Here is a 24,395-nt window from a genome sequence, read left to right as displayed (position 1 = left end):
GGGAAACGACGGAGTCTGGCTGGAAACGGAGGCACTGGGGCCCAGCCAGACGAGTCAGTGAAGAAGTCCCCAGAGATTTTGCAGCCCACAGACCCCCTCCCGCCCAAACCAGTGGTGCAGCTCACCGCATCGCTCCAGCTGCCCAATGGACTCACCTTAGAAGTGCCTATTACGATTGACTCTGGCAGTAATGCGGACTTTATAGGACTGGAGTTTATTCAGCAACACAACATAGCGCTACTGCCAGCCACGCTGCCCCTGAAGGTGGTCACAGTAGATGGCAGGGAACTGCTGGGGGGGCAGGTGGTACAGCAAACACCACCGATGGTGATGCAAATTGGGAATCACCGGGAAGTCATCAGCTTCAATGTCACCCAATTGTCGGACACGCCCGTAGTTTTGGGCATGAGTTGGCTGCACAGGCACAGCCCAGCATTGGCTTGGTACCAACGCCAACTGACTTTTGGCTCCTCCTACTGTGCGGAGCATTGCATCCTACCCAGCCCAGAAGGGGAAGAGGATGACCCGCAGCTACATTTGGGCACGCTGCAAGCAGTGCCTCTCAAGTATGCGGAATTTTTGGAGGTATTCTGTGAGAAGGAGGCGGACAAGCTACCTCCGCACAGACCCTATGACTGCAAGATTGACCTCCTGCCGGGGGCGACGCTGCCAACCGGGAAACTGTATTCCATGTCTGAGGATGAACTGCAGGAACTCAGGGAGTTCATAGATCACAATTTGAAGCGCGGGTTCATCCGGGAGTCGAAAGCGGTGGGAGGCAGCCCAGTATTCTTTGTGAAGAAGCGGGATACGCCCCAAAAAAGACTGGTGGTGGACTATAGAATTTTGAACTCGAAAACCAAGCCCTCGGCCTTCCCCATGCCCAAGATAGACGACCTGCTCGCGACGGTGAGAAAAGGACGCGTTTTTACCAAGTTGGATCTGCGAGGGGCGTACAACCTGATTCGCATGCGGGAGGGCGACGAGTGGAAGACGGCCATGTTCACGCCACTGGGCACCTACGAATACAGAGTTATGCCCTTCGGATTACAAAATGGCTCTCACTGTTTTCAAGCCTTCATGCATCACGTGTTGGCGGGACTCCTTTACAAGAAGTGCGTATGCTTCCTGGACGACATCCTGATATTTTCTGAGTCGCGAGAAGCGCACGAGAGGGATGTCAGGGAAGTTCTGCAGAGACTGAAGGAGCACAGGCTGTACGCCAAGCTGGAGAAGTGCCAGTTCGACATGACGGAGGTGGATTTCCTAGGCTACAAACTGTCGGACAAGGGGCTCGCCATGGACAGCGCCAAGGTTCGCTCAGTATTGGACTGGAAAAGCCCGCGCAATCGGAAGGAAGTCCAGCGGTTTGTCGGCTTTGCCAACTTTTACCGCAAGTTCATCAAGGGGTTCGCTATGCAGACGGCAGACATCACCGACACGCTCAGCTCCAAGAAGAAGAAATTCATCTGGACGGAGCAAGCGGAGCAGTCCTTTCAGAAACTCAAGCGCCTCTTCGCGTCCGAAGAGCAGCTGCTGCATGTGAATCCCAGCAGACCGATGAGGGTGGAGACAGACGCCTCAGACAGAGCCGTGGGAGCCGTCCTGTTGCAACAAGACCAGCAGGGGGACTGGAGGCCGTGCGCCTTCTACTCGAGGAAGCTCAGCAAGTCGGAGCAGAATTACACCATCTGGGACAGGGAGTTGCTAGCCATCCATGCAGCGTTCAAGGCATGGCGGCACTTCCTTATCGGAGCCAGACACACAGTGCAGGTCCGCACGGACCACAAGAATCTAGAGTACTGGCGCACGGCGAGGTTCCTGAACCAGAGGCACATTAGATGGGCGGAGTTCTTCGCGGACTTCGACTTCAAGATAGAGTACATCCCGGGCGACAACAACGTAATGGCGGATGCATTGTCCAGAAAGCCGCAATACCTCGAGGAGGCGGCACCGTCGGCGGCCAAGCACATTTTCGCACCGGAAGCGTGGGCATGCGCTTCGGCAACCGTGGACCTGGACGCCGTACGTCAAGCGCTGCAGGAGGACCCCTTCGCACGAACCAAGATGGAGGAGGTGCACAAGGGCACGGCGAAGGACGACGAGTTCCAGATAAGAGACGGGTTACTCATCCGCAAGGGAGCGCTCTACGTGCCGGGAGACGACCTCCGCGCAAGGATACTGCAGCAGCTACACGACGCTCCCACCGCCGGGCACTTTGGCAAAGAAAAGACGGTGGAATTAGTGGCCAGAGACTTTTGGTGGCCCAAGATGCGGGGGGAAGTAGCCGATTACGTCTCGAGATGCGACACCTGCCAGAGGGCCAAGTCAGTTCACAGACCGCCGGCAGGACTGCTAGAACCGCTGCAGACACCATCGGAACCGTGGGAGAGGGTGGCCCTGGACTTTGTCACGGACCTGCCCAGTTCGAGGGGAAAGACAGCAGTGCTAGTGGTGGTGGACATGTTCACCAAAATGGCACACTTCATTCCGTGTGCGAAGGTGGCCACGGCGGAACAGACCGCCAGACTGTTCATAGACCACGTGTTTAAAGTCCACGGTCTGCCACGGTCTATTCTCTCCGACCGGGGGCGACAGTTCATCTCGAACTTCTGGCAGAAGCTGATGGGCATCCTGAACGTCAAGATCAACCTAGCGTCGGCGAGACACCCACAGACCAACGGGCAAGCGGAGAGGGTCAACGCCATCATGCAGCAGTACCTGAGATGTTACGCCAATCAGCAGCCTACGACATGGGTAGACTACCTGCCCCTCGCAGAGTTCGCGTACAACAATACGAAGCACGTGTCGACAGGGGTGACGCCGTTCTTCGCCAACAACGGGAGGCATCCCAGAACCTTCCCGGGTTTAGAGAGAGTGGGGGAGGGGGAGCCACAGGCAGCGGAAGATTTAGCGTCGGAGTTGCAGGAAGTCCACGAACAGCTCAGGAGGCAGTTAGAACTAGCAAAGCACGCATACAAACTGCAGGCTGACAGACACAGAAGAGTTGGGGAAGACATACAGGTGGGAGACTGGGTCTGGTTAGCAGCGCAAGCAGTGCCGACCAGATCGTTAGCGAAGAAGAAGCTAGGGCATAAGCAGCTAGGGCCTTACCAAGTCCAGGCACAGGTCAATCCAGTGGCCTTCCGGTTGGCACTTCCGGAGGGTTCCAGAATGCATCCGGTGTTCCATAGATCGGTGCTCACGCCCTACAAAGCACCTCATAGATTTCAGGAGCCAGGCACAGCGCCAGACCCGCTAAGAGAAGGGCCCAGAAAGGGAGGGTCGCCAAGAGGGGGACACATCAACGAGGTCACAGAGATTTTAGACTCGAGATGGGGGGAAGAGGGAGTAGAATATCTCCTAGCCAGAGAGGGTACCCCGGCCAGTGCCAACAGTTGGGTGCCGGACTATGCCTTGGAGGAGCCTCTGCTCAAGGAAGAATTTCATGCCCTCTTCCCACACAGGCCCATGCCAGCCGAGTATTTCGACGACTGGCTCTTCACACCCACACTTTCAGCCAGCACGTTCCAGGGGTTCGCCTCGGATGAGGAACCGGCACCAGACACACGCTCCCCGGAGGGCTCACCCTCGGGGTCTGCCTCAGACCGCTCTTATTGGTGGGACGATCGACCAGAGGAGCAGTGGCGCAAGAAGTGGCTGGGGGGTCCTTGGCAGACATCACCCTCAGAGGGGAACGGGGGCGAGACGGACATGGACGTGTGGGGGGAGGACGTGGGGTTCGAACACGAAGGCAGAGACATGGAAGCAGAGGAGATCGACGTCAACGAGTGCACGGAGAACGAGCCGGACCTAGCCGGTTTGATGTACGACACGGGGGACGAACTGTATCCGGCACTCACCCCCGCTACGACGGAGCACCCAGTACCCACACCGGAAGGAGGGGAGGGGGGAAGGGGGGGCTTTGAGGGGGGGATGGATGTCAGGGGCTCAGGAGCAGAGGGACAGGAAAGGGAGGAATTAGAGACCGAGGGGGAGGAATCCGAGGGGGAAGTGAGCGATGAGAGCCGCCCGAGGTCTCTAAGTCTCTCCAGCGAATCGGAGGATTCACAGAAAGGGGCTCCCGTGGTCAGAGCTAGGGGGTTGCCAGAGGGAACACCTCAGGAAGAAGGGGCCAGAGGGGACTCAGAGAGCAGCAGCTGGAAATCGGGACCAGCTTCCCCACCGGAGAGCAGTAGGGGGGAGGAGTCCCAGGCATCGGCATCAGGCAGCCTTCCGTCAGAGGAAGGACATGAGTCAGGGTTAGCCACGCCTGCATCAGAGAGCGAGGAAACGGTCAAAAGGAAGGTCGGAGGCAGCGCGCGCGCGCCAAGTTCAAATGTACAAGAGGGTGGCGCAATGAGCAGCCCGGATAGGGAGCCAGGTCCTAAAGCCCGCCGAAGGGAGGGGGAAGAGTCTGAGGGGTCCGCCTCCGAAGCGTCCAGGAAGGAAGGGACCCCGGGGGGTGGTAGGACCCAGAGGCGGAAGGAGAGACGGAAAAGGTGGAGTAAGGCTAGAGTCTTAAGCTGGTGTACAGGGGGCGGAGACTCAGACGGAGCTTCGCCGGTCTAGGGTCTAGACGTAGAGATGCACGCTAGGGTTTGAAAATGGATAATGTACTTTAATAAAGACTTTTGTATATTACCGCTGGCTAGCGTTGGTCCTCTGTGAGCTGGGACCTGGAGGCAGTCTCTGACAGATGTGAAACTATTAAAATGTGTAGTTTAAGACCTTAACCGCTAATTTAAAATATGCATGTCAATGCTTTATTATAATTAAGGCAGGTAAAATAATTATTACTCTTAATATTATTCATTGCTATGAGGCTTCTTGAAGCAATTCAGAATACAATCAACATTAGCAGAACACTTTCCTTTACAAGGACAACTTAAAAAGCAACAATTTAAAAGCAATAAAAAAGTAATATTGCATAGGAAAGAATTCTAAAACAACAGCAATGATCACAATTAGCAACAAGACACAATGAAACAGCAAGCAAAACTTGCCACTCCATCATCGCTGAGCCTTGAAACTTGTGTCTTCTCCCCATAATCGAAACTGACATCAAGTCTTATGTCATCTGGAAGAGAATGAAGGAGAAGAGAGATGAATTTCTGCCACATTTACTGATTCACCAAATTGACCTGGCCCCCATTCCACCCTATTTACAAGGAGGCTTCCAGGGCTGGGGTTCTATTTATGGATCCTGTCTTTGGTGGCAACGACTCCTTCCAAGCCTGCAGTTTGGCCATCTTTGTGCTGTGGCAGGATTTCACAGCCACATGACCCAGGAGGTCTGCATCAAGCAAGGCTGCTGCAGCTACTGAGTGGGCTCTCCTTAGTCTGGAAAGTGCGTCCCATGTCCCCAGGCTGTGGGTGTTACCTTCTTTGGGGCAGAAGGGAGCCAGCTCCAGAGGGACGAGAGCATGCTGTAGAGAAAAGAAAAGACCGTACTGGATCAGATGACTGACCTGATCCTCAACCCTCCCCCACCCCAAAAGAAATAATGGGTGCAAGAGAACATGGAAGCAGACCCAAGCCAGGGAAGACTTGCTTCCATCATGGGATGAGTGAGTTCTATTGCCTGGCCCCAAGGTGGAAGTGTAAGATCAAGGAAGAGGGCAGGAAATGTCTCCAGCCTTGTCCGGCATCCCAGGGACACACATTGTGTTGTGCGCCTGATACCAGACTGTGATTCCTCCTGTGGGAATCCTTTCACAAGCCACTCTGGGAGCCTCTTGGGGCTGTGAAGGTGCCAAAGGTGAGAGACTTCCCTTCAGGCAACTGAGCCTTCTTGCACAGGACATCAGCCAGCTAATGCCACTGGCTGCCAGTTGCCTCTCCGCTGCAATCGCACTTGTTGTGTAACCTCTCAGTTCCTGTGGGAGGAAAGGGGACCTCAGAATCAGGAGGCTGGTCTGGGGGAAAGAGGCAGACCACTGTGAAGCCCTTTACACTCTCAGAGAGAGATCCGTTTCTGTTCTAAAATGGCAATGTCCTCCAGCCCCAAATTGTAGCTCTGCATCCAAGGCCCTCCTTTGGCTGTCTGGGCAAGTGGGCCTTTGCTGGCTGGTCCATGTGGCCAGCTTGCCTTACAAGAGGGGAAGGGCCCAAGAGGTGCACTGCTAGGTGGCGGCTTCTCCATGAAAGCTTTCTAGGTCAAACAGCCACTGAGGCCATCAAGATACTTACATTCATCAGCAAGTTCAGGGTCTTAGTGCTTGGGGCCTCCCAGAGGAGGCCTCCCAGCATCAGAGTATAGCGTTCCTCTAACTCCTGCAGGCAATGGCAATGAGGGAGAGGATGCGCCAAGCAGGGGAAAGAGAGATCAGATGTTGAGCAATGGGAGCAATGCTTAAAGCGTGTGAAGAAGAAACAACAACTACAGAAGTCAAATTTCAAGGCTAACAACTTACCTGCTTGTCGGGCTCAGTTTTGACCTCAATGACCGCCGCAAAGGCGGCATGCACAATCAGGCTGTGGAGCTTCAGTGGTAATTTGGGCTTCATGAGGCTGGAGAGAAGGAGGGAAACCTTTTTAGACTCTGTCTCCTTGGAGTCTTCCTCATATTGGGGGGGGGGGGGGAGCATCAAATACATGTCATTCTCTTGAAGTTCTAGTGAATGCATGTGTTAGCTTAAACCACTTTTGACAATCAAGCAGCGTATCTATTTTACAGGGTAAAAATGAATAAAACTAAAATTAAAATAAACACACGAGGGCACTGTTTATGTGGCAGTCTACCTGGCACTTGGTTGCAAGCCTCTAGGTCTTAGTTAATCCCACCCCTAAAAGCTGAGCCATTTCGCAGTCATCTCTAGACAATATAGCTTCTATTTTCTCTCTCACATCTCCACTCATCCTGTAAATAGTTGCTGCATGAATAAAGCTTTTTGAACGCAAGAAACCCAAGAAATTGTAAGCAATTCTTCCAATCGAATTCACTGAAGTGGCAAGGTCTGGTAACACCTTTCCACATTCTGCTCCCCTCCCCCCCCCCCCCGCCAGCTCCTCGTCAAGCTCAAAAAACCCGGTATATCTCAGTTGGTAAAGGGCTTCCAGTGCCGTAGCAAGGACCAATTCAGGCTGTGTAAAGCACACAATCCGTCCCATGAGATCCTGATAGAGAACAGAGGGCGGAGGGAGAAAACATCACATCAGGTGGATTCCTCCAACCCCAAACTCAGTGCAGGAATTGGCAATGTAATGCCAAATGCCTGCACAACCCTTCTCTTGGCCAGACCCCGCCAGGCCTTCCTTCTGCCCAGCATCCCCCCAATCCCATCCCCAGCTCTCCTGCCCCCCTCACCCCTGGATACCTCATGCAACCTCTCCCTCACCGCAATTGCCTTGACGGCCATCTTCTTGGAGTACCTCAACCTGTCCTTTTCTCTCTGGCGGGCCTCCGAGCAAGTGGCCAGCACGCAACAGAGGAACATCTCATCCTTCTCCAGTTGCTGAAATGGCAAGAGTCAGGCTGTCAGTTCATGGCAGGAGGGCTTCTCTGCATCTGAGACCGCCAAAATGGGGGGTGAGGGATTTCGTATGTACTGTGCTGTTTTCTCAAATACTAACCACAGGCGATGCCCAGACCCTGCCAGTCTCTGAACCATCTGCAACAAGAGAAGAAGGAAAGGACATGGGGGCAGGTTAGTTCATTTCTACTTATTTTCCACAGTTGAGTATTAGAGCATTAAGGCCACCCCTCCTTACGCTCCAAAATGAAAAGGAAGCATTTGCTCACGTGGGCCCACAGCAACCCTGGACTTCTTGGGGACTTTGCGGGTCCCCTTCTTCTTGCGGGCTGCCATGTCCCTCAGTCGCCTGAACCTAGAAGAGAAGGAGAGGGGCAGACCTTGTTGTTGTTGTTGTTATACCACCCTATACCCACAGGTCTCAGTTACAACCAGTGCTTTTTTCTGGGGGGATGCAGGGCTACGCACACCCCGAAACATTTTGTGAATCTTTGCACTTTTCTCCATTTACTGTACTGCATTTATTTTCCCCGATTTGAACTATAAAATGGTGATTTTCTTGAGTCAAAATGAGAGTACCCCAAACACTTTTTTAATAGAAAAAAGCACTGGTTCCAACATAAAAATCGCAACCAAAATGGGGTGTGTGTGTGTAAGAGAAGGCAGGGAGTCTTTGCAGCATAGCCATAACACAAATACGGGTGGCCTAACAGTTGCAGGCAGAGCCGTGTCATTTCACACACTACTTCGGCTGCGGGACATCGTATCAACAAGGAAAGGAGCATTTGGTGTTGTTGCATCTCCTCGGGTATTTGTTGATTTGTCGCCACGAGGGGTTGTAGTTGTGGAGGTATAGTTTGAGGAGGTTTCTGGTTATTTGTACCCTAGGTGCCCACTCACACACAACAACAAATCTCCCTGCAGCCAACCAAAGACCACCTACCACACCCTAGGTCACCCCCCAACCTCTCTCACCACCAAGGAAATGCAACAAGGGAAGAGTAAGTGAACCCACACAAGTGATGCTGACACAAAACCCCACACATACAGGGGAAACTCGGGAAATTAGAATATCATGGAAAAGTTCATTTATTTCAGTAATTCAACTTTAAAAAGGTGAAACGAATATATGAGATAGACTCATGACATGCAAAGTGAGATATGTCAAGCCTTTATTTGTTATAATGGTGATGAATATGGGGTACAGCTGATAAAAAATCCAAATTAACAATCCCAGAAAATTAGAATATTGTGAAAAGGTGCAGTAGCTATTCAATCCATAACACCTGCAATGGGTTCAGTAGGAAGCACAATCCTGGGGAAGGCTGCTGACCTGACAGTTGTGCAGAAAGCCATCATTGAGACCCTCCATAAGGAGGGAAAGCCTCAAAGGGTAATTGCAGAAGAAGTTGGATGTTCCCAAAGTGCTGTATCAAAGCACATTAATGGAAAGTTATGCGGAAGGGGAAAGTGTGGAAGAAAAAGGTGCACAAGCAGCAGGGATGACCACAGCCTGGACAGGATTGTCAGGAAAAGACCATTCAAACGTGTTGGGGACTTTCACAAGAAGTGGACTGAGGCTGGAGTTAGTGCATCAAGAGCCACCACACACAGAAGGATCCTGGAGCTGGGCTTCAAATGTCATATTCCTCTTGTCAAGCCGCTCCTGAACAAGAAACAACGTCAGAAGCATCTTGCCTGGGCTAAAGAAAAAAAAAAAAAGAACTGGTCTGTTGCTCAGTGGTCCCAAGTCCTCTTTTCTGATGAGAGCAACTTTTGCATCTCATTTGGAAACCAAGGACCCAGAGTCTGGAGGAAGAATGGGGAGGCACACAATGCCAGATGCTGGAAGTTCAGTGTGAAGTGTTGATTTGGGGAGCCATGCCATCAGCTGCTGTTGGTCCACTGTGCTTCATTAAGTCCAGGGTCAACGCAGCAGTCTACCAGCAGATTTTGGAGCACTTCATGCTTCCTTCTGCAGACAAGCTTTATGGGGATGCTGATTTCATTTTCCAGCAGGACTTGGCACCTGCCCACACTGCCAAAAGTACCAAAACCTCGTTCAATGCCCATGGGAATACTGTGCTTGATTGGCCAGAAGACTCACCTGTCTTGAACCCCATAGAGAATCTATGGGGCATTGTCAAGAGAAAGATGAGACACATGAGACCAAGCAATGCAGAAGAGCTGAAGGCTGCTGTTGAAGCATCCTGGTCTTCCATAACACCTCAGCAGTGCCACAGGCTGATAGCATCCATGCTACGCCGCACTGAGGCAGTAATTGATGCAAAAAGGGCCCAGACCAAGTAGTGAGTACATATGCATGCTTCTACTTCTCAGAGGTCAAATATTGCTCTATTTGCAATCCTTGTTTTGCTGATTTCATTTCATATTCTAATTTTCTGAGATTGTTAATTTGGGGTTTTCATCAGCTGTATGCCATAATATCACAATCATAACAAATAAAGGCTTGACATATCTCGCTTTGCATGTCATGAGTCTATCTCATATATTAGTTTCACCTTTTAAGTTGAATTACTTGAATAAATGAACTTTTCCACGATATTCTAATTTCCCGAGTTTCCCCTGTACACTAAGTAGAAGAGAAGCATTGCCACCCGACCCCACCCTCCCCCTCTTTCCCCCTCTGATCTTCCTAACCCAACACTGCATGCAACACTAATGTCTCACAACAGATGAAACTGATCTGTAGAAAACACAACTTGACAAAAGAGACAAGGCACGGTTTTTTTGTAATCTTTAATCATTTGTTTGTTTGTTTGTTTGTTTATTAATTATTTAAAACACCAACAAGGAAAGGAGCAGGAAGGAGTTATCCAAGATGATCGTGGCCTTGGAGAGAAAGCAGATGGAGGGAGAGCTTTGAATCAACTCATTTGAGAATGCTAGTGGGAACTTCTTCACATCATGTTTACTCCGTTGCTGAAATTTGCAGGCAGCCGATGCTACAAGGACAAGTAGCCTGCAGGACTGGGAAGCAGATTACACCAATTGTTGGAGGAGAACAACAGCATCTCTTACTATTACTCAGCATAGCAATATAGAGCTTCCAGGAACAGAGGCACTCTACCTCTGAAGCCCACAGCTAGAGGAGAAGCAGCAGGAGTGGGCTTGTGAGTTTGGACTAGACGGGCTTTTCCTCTGATCCAGCAAAGCCACTTCCGCCTACAAAGGAGGTGGAGTTGCGGGCGACTGAGGGAATCCCCGGCCGCGTCAGCCCCTGGACAGCCAATCAGCTGGCTCAGGGGGCGTGACCAGCCCTATTTATCGCTGACGTGGCTGGGGATCTCCCTCTTTTGCCGGACTTGGTTTCTCGCCTGGGGGGGGGGGGGTAGCCAGTTGATGTGCATCAGCAGGACTCCCCCTACTGGTGGTTAACCCTTCCCGGACCTCAAGCGGACGGGCTGAAGCCGGATAGTCGGTTAGGACCAATGCCTAAGCCAATACCGCTCATCACCTGTAACCAATAAAGTTGTGGCCATATTTAGCCCATTAACCTGAAATAATTGTGTCATGTGTCTTTATTTCCACTTTGGGGCGGGGGGGGGGGGGCGGGAACTCGCCACACAACAGGGCTCTTTTTGTTTTTTTATGCACCCACAGACCCCAAACGGCTCTCCACAGGAACACAGTGGTGCATCTCATGTATGTGTGTGTGTGTGGGGATTCCAACACTCCCCCCACCCCCACCCCCAGCAAAGCAAAGATAAGGGAAGCATTTCCAGCATTTAAAAGAGCCCTCAGCATAATGCTTTTAGGACAGCAGCCCTGCCTGGAGAGGGAAGGGGGCTGCTAGGAAGGTCGTCAAAGCATCAAGGCATAGATGAGCCAAAGAATGCAATGAAAACTCTCTTAGAGCCAGAGTGACTGACAGGAAGACTGACAGAAGCCCTGTCTGTTGCAGTTGATGGCTGAAGAGTTGAGAAAGGGAGAAGGGGTAGAGAGAGGGGGGGTGTATAGTGGCTAGAATTCTGGACTAGGAGGACCTGGGAGATCCGAGTGCAAATCCCCACTCAGTCATGAAGTGCACTGTTTGATGTTGGGTCCAGTCTCTCTCATCCTAGCCTGCCTAACAGGTTTGTTGTGAGGGGGAAAACGGGGGGAAAGGCAAGCCATCAATGCCACCTTGAACTGCTTGGATGAAAAGTGGGCTATGAATGTAATAAAAAGCATCCCCAAATAATGATCCTGGTAGGTACCCTGGGGATCATCTAGTCCAGCCCCCTGCAATGCAGGAATATGCAGCTGTACCTTATGGGAATCGGACCTGCAACCTTGGTGCTATCTGCAGCTCCCTCTAACCAGCTGAGCTGCAATGAGATTTGAGGGAGAATGGGAAGGCGGGTGGGAAGAGAAGTTAAGCTGTTCAGGAAAGGGTTGAATTCCATGGGGATGCTGGCCGTGTGGGGGACCCCAAGCCCTCGCCCCAGAAGATTACAAAAAAGAAGCAGACGGAATCCTACTTACAGATTCACGATGCTGGCCATCTCTTCATCTGAAATCCCCTCCTGTTTAAACTCAACTGCTTTAAAATGCTCACACAACACTAACTCTGAACCTTGCCTCTAACCCTATTGCTACTCCTCTCTGTCTAAAATATACAGGAAAATATGTGCACAAAATATACAAATGAAAATGAAATGATAAAGTGAAAGCATTTGCTGAAATACAGTAGAGAACTGACGCCTCCCGAGTTGAGGGAGGCCTTGCTTTGCATGCAGGAGATCCCAGGTTCAGTCCAGGATCTCCACCAGACAGGGCTGGGACTGTCCCCTGTTTGAAAACCCTGCAGCGCTGCTGCCAGTCAGTGTAGGCAGTGCTAGGCTAGATTGACTCTGTCAAGTGCAACTTCCTATGAATGCTCCTCTTATACGATTTCTCGAAACACAAGCAAGCTACCTTATCAACGAGTTGTGAGAGTTCATTCATGACTTTTAACAAACAGCAGAAACCCTTTTATTATTTCTATGTGAGTACAGAAAACCTGAATATGAAAGGAAGGAAACTTCCTGCCTCTGCAATAAAGGCAGCTGCACTGCTAGGTGAGCTGTCCCGATGCCAACTGAAACAGACCCTCCAAAGATTCAAAGGTGAAAAGGGAATTTTGAGCATCTGAGCACAACTGGGCCGTCTTCTGCGTTAACGTGAAGTGCAGGAAGTGATTGCCTTGAGCAGGGGTAGGCAACCGAAGGCCCGGGGGCCGGATGCGGCCCAATCGTCTTCTCAATCCGGCCCACGGACAGTCCGGGAATCAATGTGTTTTTCCATGAGCAGAATGTGTCCTTTCATTTAAAATGCATCTCTGGGTTCTTGGTGGGGCATAGGAATTTGTTCATTCTCTCTCTCCAAAATATAGTCCGGCCCCCCACATGCTGTGAGGGACGGTGGACCAGCCCACGGCTGAAAAAGGTTGCTGACCCCTGGCCTTGAGCCTCCTCAGGACTGGCGCAGGGGCCGTGCATTTCAGGGTGCCAGCCAAGGCCCCTGCCCCAGTACTGATTGCTGATTCTACTGAGTCCATCAGTATATTGTTGTGAAGTGACCTGGCATTTTTAATGAAGTGCAATATAGGCTTGTCTTACATCTTTAACAACAACAGCAACAACACAGTAAATTGCACAGAAGAATTCCATGTTGCCTGTGGGAGCGGCTGGGTAGACCTCTTTGCAGCTGCATGATCCATGCATTTGATCTATAAGCAACTGGTCAATCTTCATAATTGGCTCTGGCTTCGTGTAGGAGATCGAACGCATCCTTCTATTTCTCAGCCCTGTATTCCACCCCCACCCCCCTCCTCCTATACTCGGACGGTGCCGACTACTCATCTCTACAGAGTGAAATGTTTATGAGTCCTGCAGATCTAGTCTCAGACGTCAAACCTCTACCCCAAAGACGGGGGAGCCTGTGACCTTCTAGAGCATACATTTCTTTGGACTGCTATATGCTGAAGTGAACAAATGTTTTGTCTGAAACCCTTGAGAGCTTCTGTGGGCCGCCCTAGAGAACACTGGGCTAGAGGGATCATGGGGATGACTTGTTCCACAACAGCAGATGGCATGCAGAAATTTAAACTGTAGCAAAGGGAGGTAAACTGTCTAGCTAGCTAGCTAGCTAGCTATGTCTTGCTGAAAGTGCATGCACTCCTCTTAGCCAAAGCCCCAATAACTGCAAGCGTCGAGCCACACAAACACGCCTGATCTCGACACTGTCTTGGGGGAAACTCCCGATGCTGGAAAATTCATGTGCTCAATTTCTGCACATTGAGACAGGAGCCAAAGAAAGCAGTTAGCTTCAAGCACACGCAGAGTAGGGGGGCTCATAAAAAAGGTTTCTTTGGGAGGGGGTGGGTTGAGGTTTGCTCCGATGTGAAAGCTAAAGAGCAGGCCTTCACAGAGAAAGGAGCAGAGTAAGGCGGAAACTACTGGGACCCGTGCTTTCCAGGCACGCTGACGGGAGGGATGAGTCCAGCATTGCATTGTTGGGTCGTATTTCCAGTGACAACTATTTATGACAGAGGTTTACAGAAAATTGATCTAAAACCTCTGCTTGTAAGAGGCTATGGGCATTTGAAGAAGCCCATCATAATCTTTACATGAAATGTATCTTTAGAACACCGGTGGCGTCATGTCCCCATTTGTTGCCTTAGTTTCTCCATCAATGCACCACCCACAATTTGCCATCATATTGGCATCAGGTGTTTTCCAGGCCAGTGAATGTCAGCAACCCCTTCTTCTAAAGCTGCTTCCCCAGTTTCATCCAAAATAGAAAGAAATGCCATTTGGTAGCCCATTGAGAAGCTTTGGGAAGTAATGAAATACATTTCTGAAAGTTATTTATGGATGCACAAGGTCACCACATCTTTGCTTAAGGTGAATGGAAAGGAACATTTCCCCAGGCGGCACACCACTGTCCCCGAATCTCGTCCGCTGCTTGGTCATTTCAACAGATTGTGTGTCTTAGTAAGATTTTGTACATTTCAGAAAGCTTTCCCTTGGCTACAAATGAAGTGCATGATTTTTCAAAAACTTATTAATGCCCCGTGCTTTTACTTCTGGTGTGGTAAAAAATTGCAGAATCTGGCTATCATTTAAAGCAGTGTAAGATGCTGGTTTACGTTTCCCCTCACATTTGGTGACTAGGTAGGGATATGCAGTTTTGTGTTTTGTTTTTTGAAGAGTTCCTAAGGAGTCCTGCTGCTTCCGAGTTTTATTTTGGGGGTTGCTGTTGTTTTTGTTTACAAAAAGGTAATCCAGTGGTAACCTTTTTCTAGGTACAATTCTGTACATTCTGGTACTACCTGTTCACTCCAAATCCCTTTGTTTCTTTTAGCAATGTGTCCTTGTGTATTTGCTACCTGCTTACAGAATTTCCCCTTAGGGGCGCTTTGAACATGTCCCGTAATACATGTGGATAAAAGGAATCGCCTTCCTTAATTTGAAAAGCCATTTTATTTCTTCCATGATTTTCCTCTGTTGTTAATTTATTTTGTAAAAGCAAGTGGGGTTTAGTCACCAGAGAGGTGGATTCTGTGGTTTTGCTCAATAGGTCATGGTCATTTCAAGAGGCATAGGGCCTGAGATGGTTCCAGCTCTAATTTACGTGTAAGATTAGGAGTCCAAGAATGTGGAATCAGTACTGCAGAAGGTCAGTTCTGACATACTTCCCCCCTAAATAGTGGGTGAAGTCCTTTTGGAAAGGACTCAAAGGTTTCAAAGTGTCAAGTTTTGCTGTACTGAAGGACTGTCCATATCTAATCTATTAGAACATTGAACCCTCCTCCCCACTCCAGGAATTTTGCTATCCAGTTGCTCATCTCATTTCCATGGAGGACATTCCAAGAAAGAAAAGTGGGTTTGAATTTGGATAATAAAACTTTCCAGTCGAGTAGTGAAGGTTTTTTACTGAATTTTAGTGAAGGTAAGCAACTTAAAATGACCACAGACCCAGTAAAACTCATTACAAAGAGAAGAGAAACAACATTTAAAAGCAGATACAAATAATGAGGCATTATTCTTTTCTCCAGAAGCCAGCAAAATTTCATTTTTCCTGTTTTCTTTTAAGCATGCTTTTTATTCAAGTTTTTAACAAACAGCAAGGTGGTAAGCTGCTGACTATAGGCAGACCATCATTTCTCAAGGGCCATTCCAAATGTGTACAATTGATGGCTCCAAAGTAAGCTGCACCCTGTGAGTCCAGAGGGCAACTGGTGCCATTGTCCCTCTTAGCATTTCCTAAGAAAGGGCACCAAGATTTCACCAAGCTGTCTGCCTTGATGAGACTTGCAGTGAGGATCCCTTTGATAAGCCATCGGCAATGCATAAAGGAGGGCAGGTGGTTTGGTGAGCAGGGAAAGTCTTTCAAAGATTTGGACAGCGATGTGCCTTTGCTTCAGGCAAAGGGTGGTGGTGGATGGATCATAGCTACCTAACTCAGCACTGTCTGTACTGATTGGCAGTGGCTCTACAAGGTTCCAGGCAGGTGATGTTTTCAGTTTCACCTGGAGAGGCTGGAGACTGTTCTGGGACCTGCGTCACCAGCGAGCTCTGGTCCTCCCTTAAGGAGTTAGGCGGCTCAATGGTCTGACTCTGTGGAAGGCACCCTGCTATTCCCCTTTAAATTAGCCATTTCGACAGAAAACATGAGAACTGGAATTTTGCTCTTGAATGGATTTTTGGATCGCCTGCATGCCAAGCACATACTTCTCCCACTGGGCCAGCACCCTTCCTCAGTGACTGAGCTCTCATTGCACACAGCCATCCAGCAAGCAAAAAAATGGTCTTGTTAGAAGGGCAGAGTGGGGAGCAAGAGATTCAGGGGCCGGTTTTAGACCCACAGTGCTCGGGTTTATTCTGTTGCCTGCTTGACATTGTGCCTCCTTTCCCCCTACCTTTTATTCCTATGAAAGTTTCACAATGTCGCTGCTTGGGATTCTGGATAATCTATGGTGTGTTTTTTTTCCATTTTTTTTTATTAATTTCCAATTTTTTTATTAATTTCCCCCCAAAAAATTAAGACAAACAAACAAACATACATCCTAATTGTAATTAAACCAATCTTGATAACATTGTTAAGTGACTTCCTCAAATCCCCCTGGTTGAATTTCATTGTATTTCATTTTAACAGTTTTCCAAAATCAATCTTCTTTAAAAAAAAATTAACTTGATCACTTCACATCTTTCATTCTTTCTAATCTAGCTTGAAACATCTTAATTCCAATCCTTACATATTTAAATCCTAAGCCTATCTCATATTTGCAAGCTTTTCCAGTTAGGTTATCTTGACATATTCAGCTAAATAATCTTTGAATTTTGTCCATTCTTCCTGGTACTCCTCCTCCTTCTGGTCGCGGACTCTTCCCGTCAGGTGGGCTAGCCCCGGGATTCTGGAGAATCTATGTGACTAGATGCTTGTAATGTATGCCAGGCAATCTGGCAGAAGTGGGTAGGGTTGCCATCCGCCGGGATTTGGCCGTTGGAAACAAGTGTCCATGCGGGAAACGCTTGAATGTCCAGGAAAATCCAAAGGTATAGCAATTCTACACGTGGGGAGTAGGGACGCAAGCGCAAATCAGAATAAAGCAAAGGCTGGGAAAGTTCAAACAGAAACACACACACACTATTCCTCAAGATTTGTGTTTAAGACACAGGATCATAGAATTGTGGAGTTGGAAGGGACACCGAGGACCATCTAGTTCCGTTATTCCCAATCAGGGGTCCGTGGCCCCATCCCTTGCCTCCCTCCAACTAATTTTCTCTCATTTTTGCGTGGCAATAGCATACATTTTATGGGCGGTCTTGTTGTTTTTAGTATACCTAAAATCCTTTGCTTATTACCCCACATTTTGAACCCGCAGCCCTGAGATTAAGAGTGTCACGCTCTACCAACTGAGCCACCCCACTGTAATTATCCCACACCTCCCCTCTTGACGAAGCTGCCTGCAAAGCTGATCTGCCGAGGAAATGTCCTTCTGCAGGCATGGTTTCAATCCAAACAGCAAATACTAGTGGTCAACTCCAAAAGTGCAGTCAACAAACCCTGCTTGCCAAAGAACAATTGAACACACCCTTGAAGCTCCTTTGCAGCCATGTCTTTACCTTGACACCACGTATGATGCTAGATGTGGGGCCTGCGGGCCTGTCAAGAGTCCCCACCTCTGCTCTATCTAGCCAGGCTGATGTTTTCAAATGGGGGTTAAAGCTGTGAAGCTGTTTGGATGCATGACTGGACTTGACTGTGGGCATTTCATTGTGCTGTGTCCCAGAGCCTTAAGGATGGGGTGGCCTAGGAACCTAAGCCACCAGGTATATAAAAGTGAAGTCCAGGGACTTCCGGGATGGTGCCATCGGCAATGGCGGAATCCCTCTGAACTGGAGGGACAAGCTCCGCGTGAAACGGGTCCTTTCTGCTACGGCGAAGTGGGGACCCCTTAAAAAATCACAGGCGGATGAAGCCTGTGACCATGGGACTCGGCGGGCACCCTTAGCGCCCCCCCATCCGCAAAGGAACCCACTAACGGGCTCTGATGTGAAGAGGGGGAAGCGGCGCGGTGCTGTGAGTCAACTGCTCTTTCCGTGGAGCGAAGCCGCATAGCCGTTGCCGGAGAGCGCTGCCTTCTTTTTGGGACAATTTGGCTTCTAAAAATAATCACCGTGAGTACCTAAACCTTGAAAAATTGGACTTTAAATAAGGATTTGGGAACAGAAAGGAATCGGACTTTAAAATTTATTACAATTTGGTACTGAAACGGGAAGGTCTAAACAGGAAGTCAGCCTTCCGTTTCCCTGTAGACTGAACAAAGCAAAGACAAAGTAAACTAGAGCTTTGAAAATCACCATTAAAGGAGTGGATTTCATCATCTAAAATAGTTGAACCCCCCCTTTGGCAGCAGGAGGAGAAGGGGGAGCTTTCTTTGGACTGTTTAAACCTGCAGAAGTAAGTTTAAAGTAAAGTAATTTTCCACCGTCCTGACCCTGGAGTGGGGTGTCAGGACTGACGTTTGAAGCTCATTGACCAGAGACAGAAGTCTTTTGACAGATAGCTAAAAGAAGAGGAACATTGCGATTCCACTGTTTCCTTTCGCATTTTAAAATAGCAACTATTGACAAAGTATCTAAAAAAGAAAGAAAGAAAGAAAGTAACTTTGGGGTTGGATTTGCAATAGAAGTTTTCCCCCTAGAGGGAGACTGTGAAATTGTAACTAATTCTAGGGAGTTTCCAGCCGCTACAGTATAACCCGTGGGAATTGACTGGTGACCTTGAAGGACAATGCATTCAGAAGTGTTGTTGTGTGTGTTTTACAAAACAAATGCTCTATTGGAAGAATTACATGATAGAATTAATTTGATGACTGACTTGGTTGGAAATCTTAAGCAGACAGCGGGAAATTTTGGACAAGCAGTAGGAAAAGGTATGGAGCCTACCCAGGAATCAAACCAGGAGTGTGCCCTGACAGAACAGATGAAAGAAGAGGATGCTGCTGAATTTTGGGAGTCAGAAATGGAGCCAGAGATGGAGGAAGTTGCGGCCCTGCAGGAACATGAGCCTTTGGATCTGGCAACTGATCTTTGAAAAAATCAGACTTGGAAAGATAAAGTTTGGACTGGTTTGGAAATGGGGGGTTGGATTGACCCCCCTGAGCAGGGATGTATGGACTTTCCGAGTCTGGCAATGGGCCGTGAGAGGTTTGGAGATATGGGGGCTCTAAATTTTGGAGGGATTTTGAAACATGCTTTTAAGTACTACATGGAGCTCAGTCTGGACTGTGGAAAAGGGACTGATTGGTTGAAAAGGGGCAAAAGCATTATTAAGTTGGAGTTCACACGAGTGAAAGGAGAATATGAAGAAAAATCGTGGAAGGGACATGGAAGAGACTTAAGGGCCTCGGATATAAGATTACCAGGTTAATGTGCTAGTTTAATGGGATAAAATGGACTGACAAACCCGGGACCAGGAGGAAGGGACGCTGGATGAAGATGGGATTGTTTTATTTTTTCTTCTTTATTTTGTTACTAGGACTGTCTTACATAACTGATGAATGTTAGAAGGATGTTTGAAATGAAATTGCCTGGCTTTAGTATAAATGCTTAAAGGATTAGGAAAGAATATAATGGTTATGAGAAGTTAGTAAAAATAAGATTTAGGTTTTGGATTATAAGGTTTTTTATAAGATAATGAGGAAAATAGATTAAGGTAATGCAATGAAAGATTAGCATAAATAAAGTGGGGAAGGATTTGCTGAATTAACAAATTGAATTGGAATACAGGAAAGGGAGGGGTGAGGAAGTCCGGGAAATAAGCAAATGAAAGTTAAGTAAAGGAAGATGGAATTGTTTTTAACTATTTTTATTTTTTTATTTTTTGTATTTTTCTTTTTTATTATTTTTTGTATTTTGTAATATTTTGAAAATTTCAATAAATATCTATTGGGGGGGGAGTGAGGTCCACTCCAGCCAAGAGCGAAAGAAAAGGCTGCTTGTGGAAAAGGAGCCAAAACCACCCTGCTCTCCAACAATGTCCCCCAAAGAGGATACGGATCGTCTCGGGAATGCTGGTGTCCAGGCACTCAATTCTCTCCTGCAGCTCGTCCTGCGTGCCCGGGGTCTGGAAGAGGTCCTCCTTGTTGCAAGGATAAGGATCAAGCAGAAGCAGCAATGGAGAATAAGAAGGTGAAGTTTATTGCCAGGCAATAAGGACCCAGTTGGAATCTCTTCCAAAGAACTGGGACCCCGATTGACAGAAACACAGGGGTCTTTATACCTGAGCAAATCACAGCAAATCATAGATCATAAGACAATCATGAAGGACTCATACTTGGTCAGCAAAAATATCAGCCAATCAGCAAGCAGTTGTCACGCTCCTAGCTACTGGTATAGCACTGGTCAAGCGCTGGGTTCCAGTTCCGCTTTCCAATGTTCCCAGTGACGCTCAGTCTAACCTTTCCCCTAGTTATGACAGGACAGGGAGCTTGGAAATTTTGTGGTTTTGCTCTTCCTGTTCTGTGGATTAATTTAGCCTGTATCTGAGGGGAATTTTGTACCAGAATCTCTGATTCATGTCTTTGTCCGGGGTGCACAGATGTTTCTAGGGGAAAGGTCGGTTCCTAACTTGCTGTTTCAAGCAGTTTGCAGCACAGCTTCCCTTTTGATTCAAGTGGATTTATAAAGTACTGTAATCCTTGATTTGTGTAAGCATATATGAATATATATTGATTATTGATAACTGGTTATATGGATAATATAGGGGTAGCCCTTCCTTCCTTGCCTCATTCCCCCCTTTTCAAGCTCAGAGAGAAGATTCATCTGACTCCTGAGCTTGAACACCACTCAGGACATCAGAGTAAACCGTTGCTTCCTGCAATGGGGCCTGTTCCTGCACTGGGACCTGTTCCCCAGGCATTGGGACCTGCTCCCTATGCATTCGCTCATAACCATCGTCTTCCTCTGGCTCATCTGGCACTGGGGGCAAAGCTCTGTATATTGCCATAATGTGAGGGTCAGTGAGATGCTTAACATTGCGGGCTATCATTCCCCTAAGCAAAGACAGACAACAAGGGATTACCGAAAGAAACAACAGAAAAACAACTCCTCCTATGGCTAAGGCGGTCAGAATGCCATGCACCCACCCCTCCCCTGGTATCCACGACCATACCTTTTCCCAGGGATTCTGGGTGGGTGTGTTGTCAGCTACCAGAGACTGCAGTTTTTGCAATTGGTCCTCAATTGTCTTGTTGAGGTCGTGGAATTTAACCTGGCACCGACCTTTTGGGACAATTTTACAAAAACCGCCTGCTCGTGCAAGGAGGTAGTCCAAAACCAATCTATGGGTCATTGTCAGTTGGTTCAAATCCTCAACCTCTGACTGCAAGGAGCGCAAGACATGGGTGGTGGCATTGATAGTTTTCTCCAGCCTGCATGTAAGAGCAAACAGTGCCTTTCTATTTTGCTCAGCAACTACTCCTGGGTAAATCCCCATTGAGAGGAATCCTATAAATCCACCCCCAACGCTCCCTACAGAATTTGCCAGATAAATTTCATCTTCACAGTGGTCGCCCAGGGCCGCCCTTTTCCGTCTGCTTGCAAGATGAGGTACCTTGTGATTGACCTCCACTGCAACCGGAAAGGTAAATGCCCCCACTCCAACACACTGGAAATTTCCTGGGTGGAAATTTGTTGCCAATCCATCATATAGAAACCAGAGGTTAGGATCTTTAATCATCCAACCAGAACAAATGGACCCTTGTCCGGTGAAATTAACCGAATATTGAGGAAAGTATGGGTACAGATCTGAAGGGGTAGTATTGCCCTGGTAGGAGGCATTGTGGGAGCCCCAAAGCCAAAATTTATCCGAGCATTGGGTATAATTTCCCAGCCATCCTTTGTCCATGTGGTACTTAACTTGGGGCCAATACTTCCATTTGGAATTCCATACTCCAGTGGCATGACAACAAAAACATAGACCTTTTGTGGTTCTGGTGTATCTGAGATATCTGTAGGGGATGTCATTCATTTCAATAGGTGGGGCTGCAAAGAGACCACTCTGATTGTAAAGTAGGCCTGCCAGCACGACATCAGGATCCTTGATTAAACCAGGTATAAGGGACATGTCTGCTACCTTCCTTGGGTGTTCATAATATAGGGTAGCATTTTCCCCATATATCTGGAACATGTGTTCAGCATGGTTTATAAAAACATTACCTACTACCATTGGGCCTCTCTGGAGCCACAAGCACATCAAAATCAACAGAAGCTTCATTTTCATTTTCCCCATGTATACCTTCAAGGTTGAATCTTATTAGTTCTGGCTCTAGGTCAATGTTAATACGATGATCCTTCTTATATACACAAAATACAATGATTAGGACCAGAAGGAGTGAAATTGCAACAATTATATAAGGTAGCAGGTACCAGAACATACCCTTTAGTGAGATATAGCCTCCCGCTCGGCCGCACCCAGTGGACTTATTAGTGGTCCCCAGGTTCTGGTCGAACTGGTGAGGTCAACTCACACTGTATACACTCTGCAACTGCTACCTTGAAGGGACCTGTGGGTGGTGGAGGAAAAACAGCTACAGTGACCAGTATGGCACCGGGAAATGCTCCTTGGGGAGGTGGGCAGGAGAAGCTACGTATGGCTCTCCTTGGTTCCCCTGGCATGTACTTTCCCTTGTATGTGAACTATTGTCGTGGACCTGGTTGTGCCCAATCTGGTATGTAGAACTCCCAAAGAAAGAAAGGAAGGTCATTGGAAACAGGAGTGCCCTGAAGCGAGGGAAACAGAGGGAGAAGGTGAATTCAGGGAACAGAGGGAGCGTGGACGTGGATGGGGATCGCAGAGAGGAAGGATGCAAGCTGGAAGATATGTGAGGAACAGAGGAAGTAGCAGAGATTTTGTTGGATTAGCGCAATTGGAGGAATATGAGAATGAGAATGCATAGGACAGACCGGGCTCAACTCTTTCTTTAGGCTCCCAAGAGCCCATGGTCTCGGTTAAACTGGGGAGCCGCTTAGTAAATTTCATGATTGACACTGGAGCGCAATTTTCGGTGCTCACGAAGCCGTTAAAAGCAAAAAGCAACCAAGCAGTGACAATTGTGGGGGCCACAGGCAACAGGGTCCTTACACCGTTTTTGCAACCTCAAGAATGCCAGATTGGGGGAAAAACCCTTACACATCAATTTCTGTATGTCCCTGAATGCCCAATCCCCTTGCTGGGACGTGACTTTCTGTCAAAGGTTCAAGCACAGATCACCTTCACACCAAAAGGGGCAGAAATGAAATTACCCCAGGCTGCATCAGGAATTGTCACAGTAGAGGTGCCTAGGGAACAGGCATGGAAAATGATGGGGGCTCTATCAAAAACAGACTCCCAAAAGGACATTTCACAGATTCCTAAAAATCTGAGAGCCCCACCTGGAGTATGGGCAGAGGACAACCCACCAGGCATGGCAAAGAATATAGCCCCATTCATAATAAACCTAAAGCCAGGGGCAAAGCCAATAGCAACCAGACAATACCCAAGTAATGGACTCAATTTACTCCAGCCGTCCAGATTTGCAGGATGAACCGTTAAAAAACCCAGATATAGAATATTTTACGGACGGGAGCAGCTTTGTGAAGGAGGGGCAAAGGAGGGCTGGATATTCTGTGGTTACTCTAACTGATGTCATTGAAGCACAGCCTCTGCCAATTTCTTCCTCAGCGCAGAAAGCGGAACTTGTGGCTTTAACCAGAGCTCTTCAGCTAGCAGCAGGCTGTAGCGTGAATATCTACACAGACTCAAAGTTTGCTTTTTTAACTCTACATGCCCACGGAGCTTTGTGGAAAGAGAGGGGGCTCATAGGGGCAGAAGGGAAAGCACTGAAATATGGCCCGGAATTGGAAACGCTTTTGGAAGCTGTGTGGGCTCCGAGAAAGGTTGCGGTCATACATTGCCGAGGCCACAGCAAGGGAACCACAAAAGCAGCAAAGGGAAATCAATTGGCGGATCTGGCTGCAAAACGGGCAGCTTTATTGCCACCACCACCTGCCTCTATAACAGCATCTCTTCTTCCTACAGCAGTTGATTTAGAGCAAATAAAGCCCATCTACACGGAGGCAGAACAGGAATGGGCACAGCAGGAAGGGGGATACAGAATGCCACCACAGGATGGATGGTTTATCCTCCCAGACCAGCGAGTATTTGTTCCAGAAGCCTTAGGCAGGAACATAGTGAAGCAATATCATGAGTCCACTCACTATGGGGCCACAGCATTGCGGGAAAGCCTGAATAGGCAATTCTACATAACAAGGATTTCCCAGCTGGCAGAAGCAGTATCACGTGCATGCCTTCTGTGCGCAAAAAACAACCCCAAGCAAGGCCCAGTTCCTCCACCAGGAATACAGCAAACAGGCTTAATGCCAA

General features: G+C 48.4%; 1 protein-coding gene across 1 annotated transcript; it reads right to left on the bottom strand.

The window, feature by feature from the left end:
- Positions 1-5,071: 5,071 nt before the first annotated feature.
- LOC144326442 (uncharacterized) lies at positions 5,072-22,097 on the bottom strand. Its single transcript, XM_077922995.1, has 7 exons — positions 21,118-22,097; positions 20,871-21,024; positions 20,006-20,111; positions 9,583-9,605; positions 7,341-7,457; positions 6,417-6,485; positions 5,072-5,080 (listed from the first exon to the last, which is right to left on the bottom strand). Exons 1-7 carry the CDS (start codon positions 22,095-22,097, stop codon positions 5,072-5,074), a joined length of 1,458 nt encoding a protein of 485 aa, XP_077779121.1.
- Positions 22,098-24,395: the final 2,298 nt, after the last annotated feature.

The sequence above is a fragment of the Podarcis muralis genome, chromosome W (genome assembly GCF_964188315.1).
Source record: "Podarcis muralis chromosome W, rPodMur119.hap1.1, whole genome shotgun sequence".
NCBI lineage: Eukaryota > Metazoa > Chordata > Lepidosauria > Squamata > Lacertidae > Podarcis > Podarcis muralis.
The sequence above is the reverse complement of the archived record's forward strand: the minus strand, read 5'-3'. Positions and strand labels throughout refer to the sequence as shown.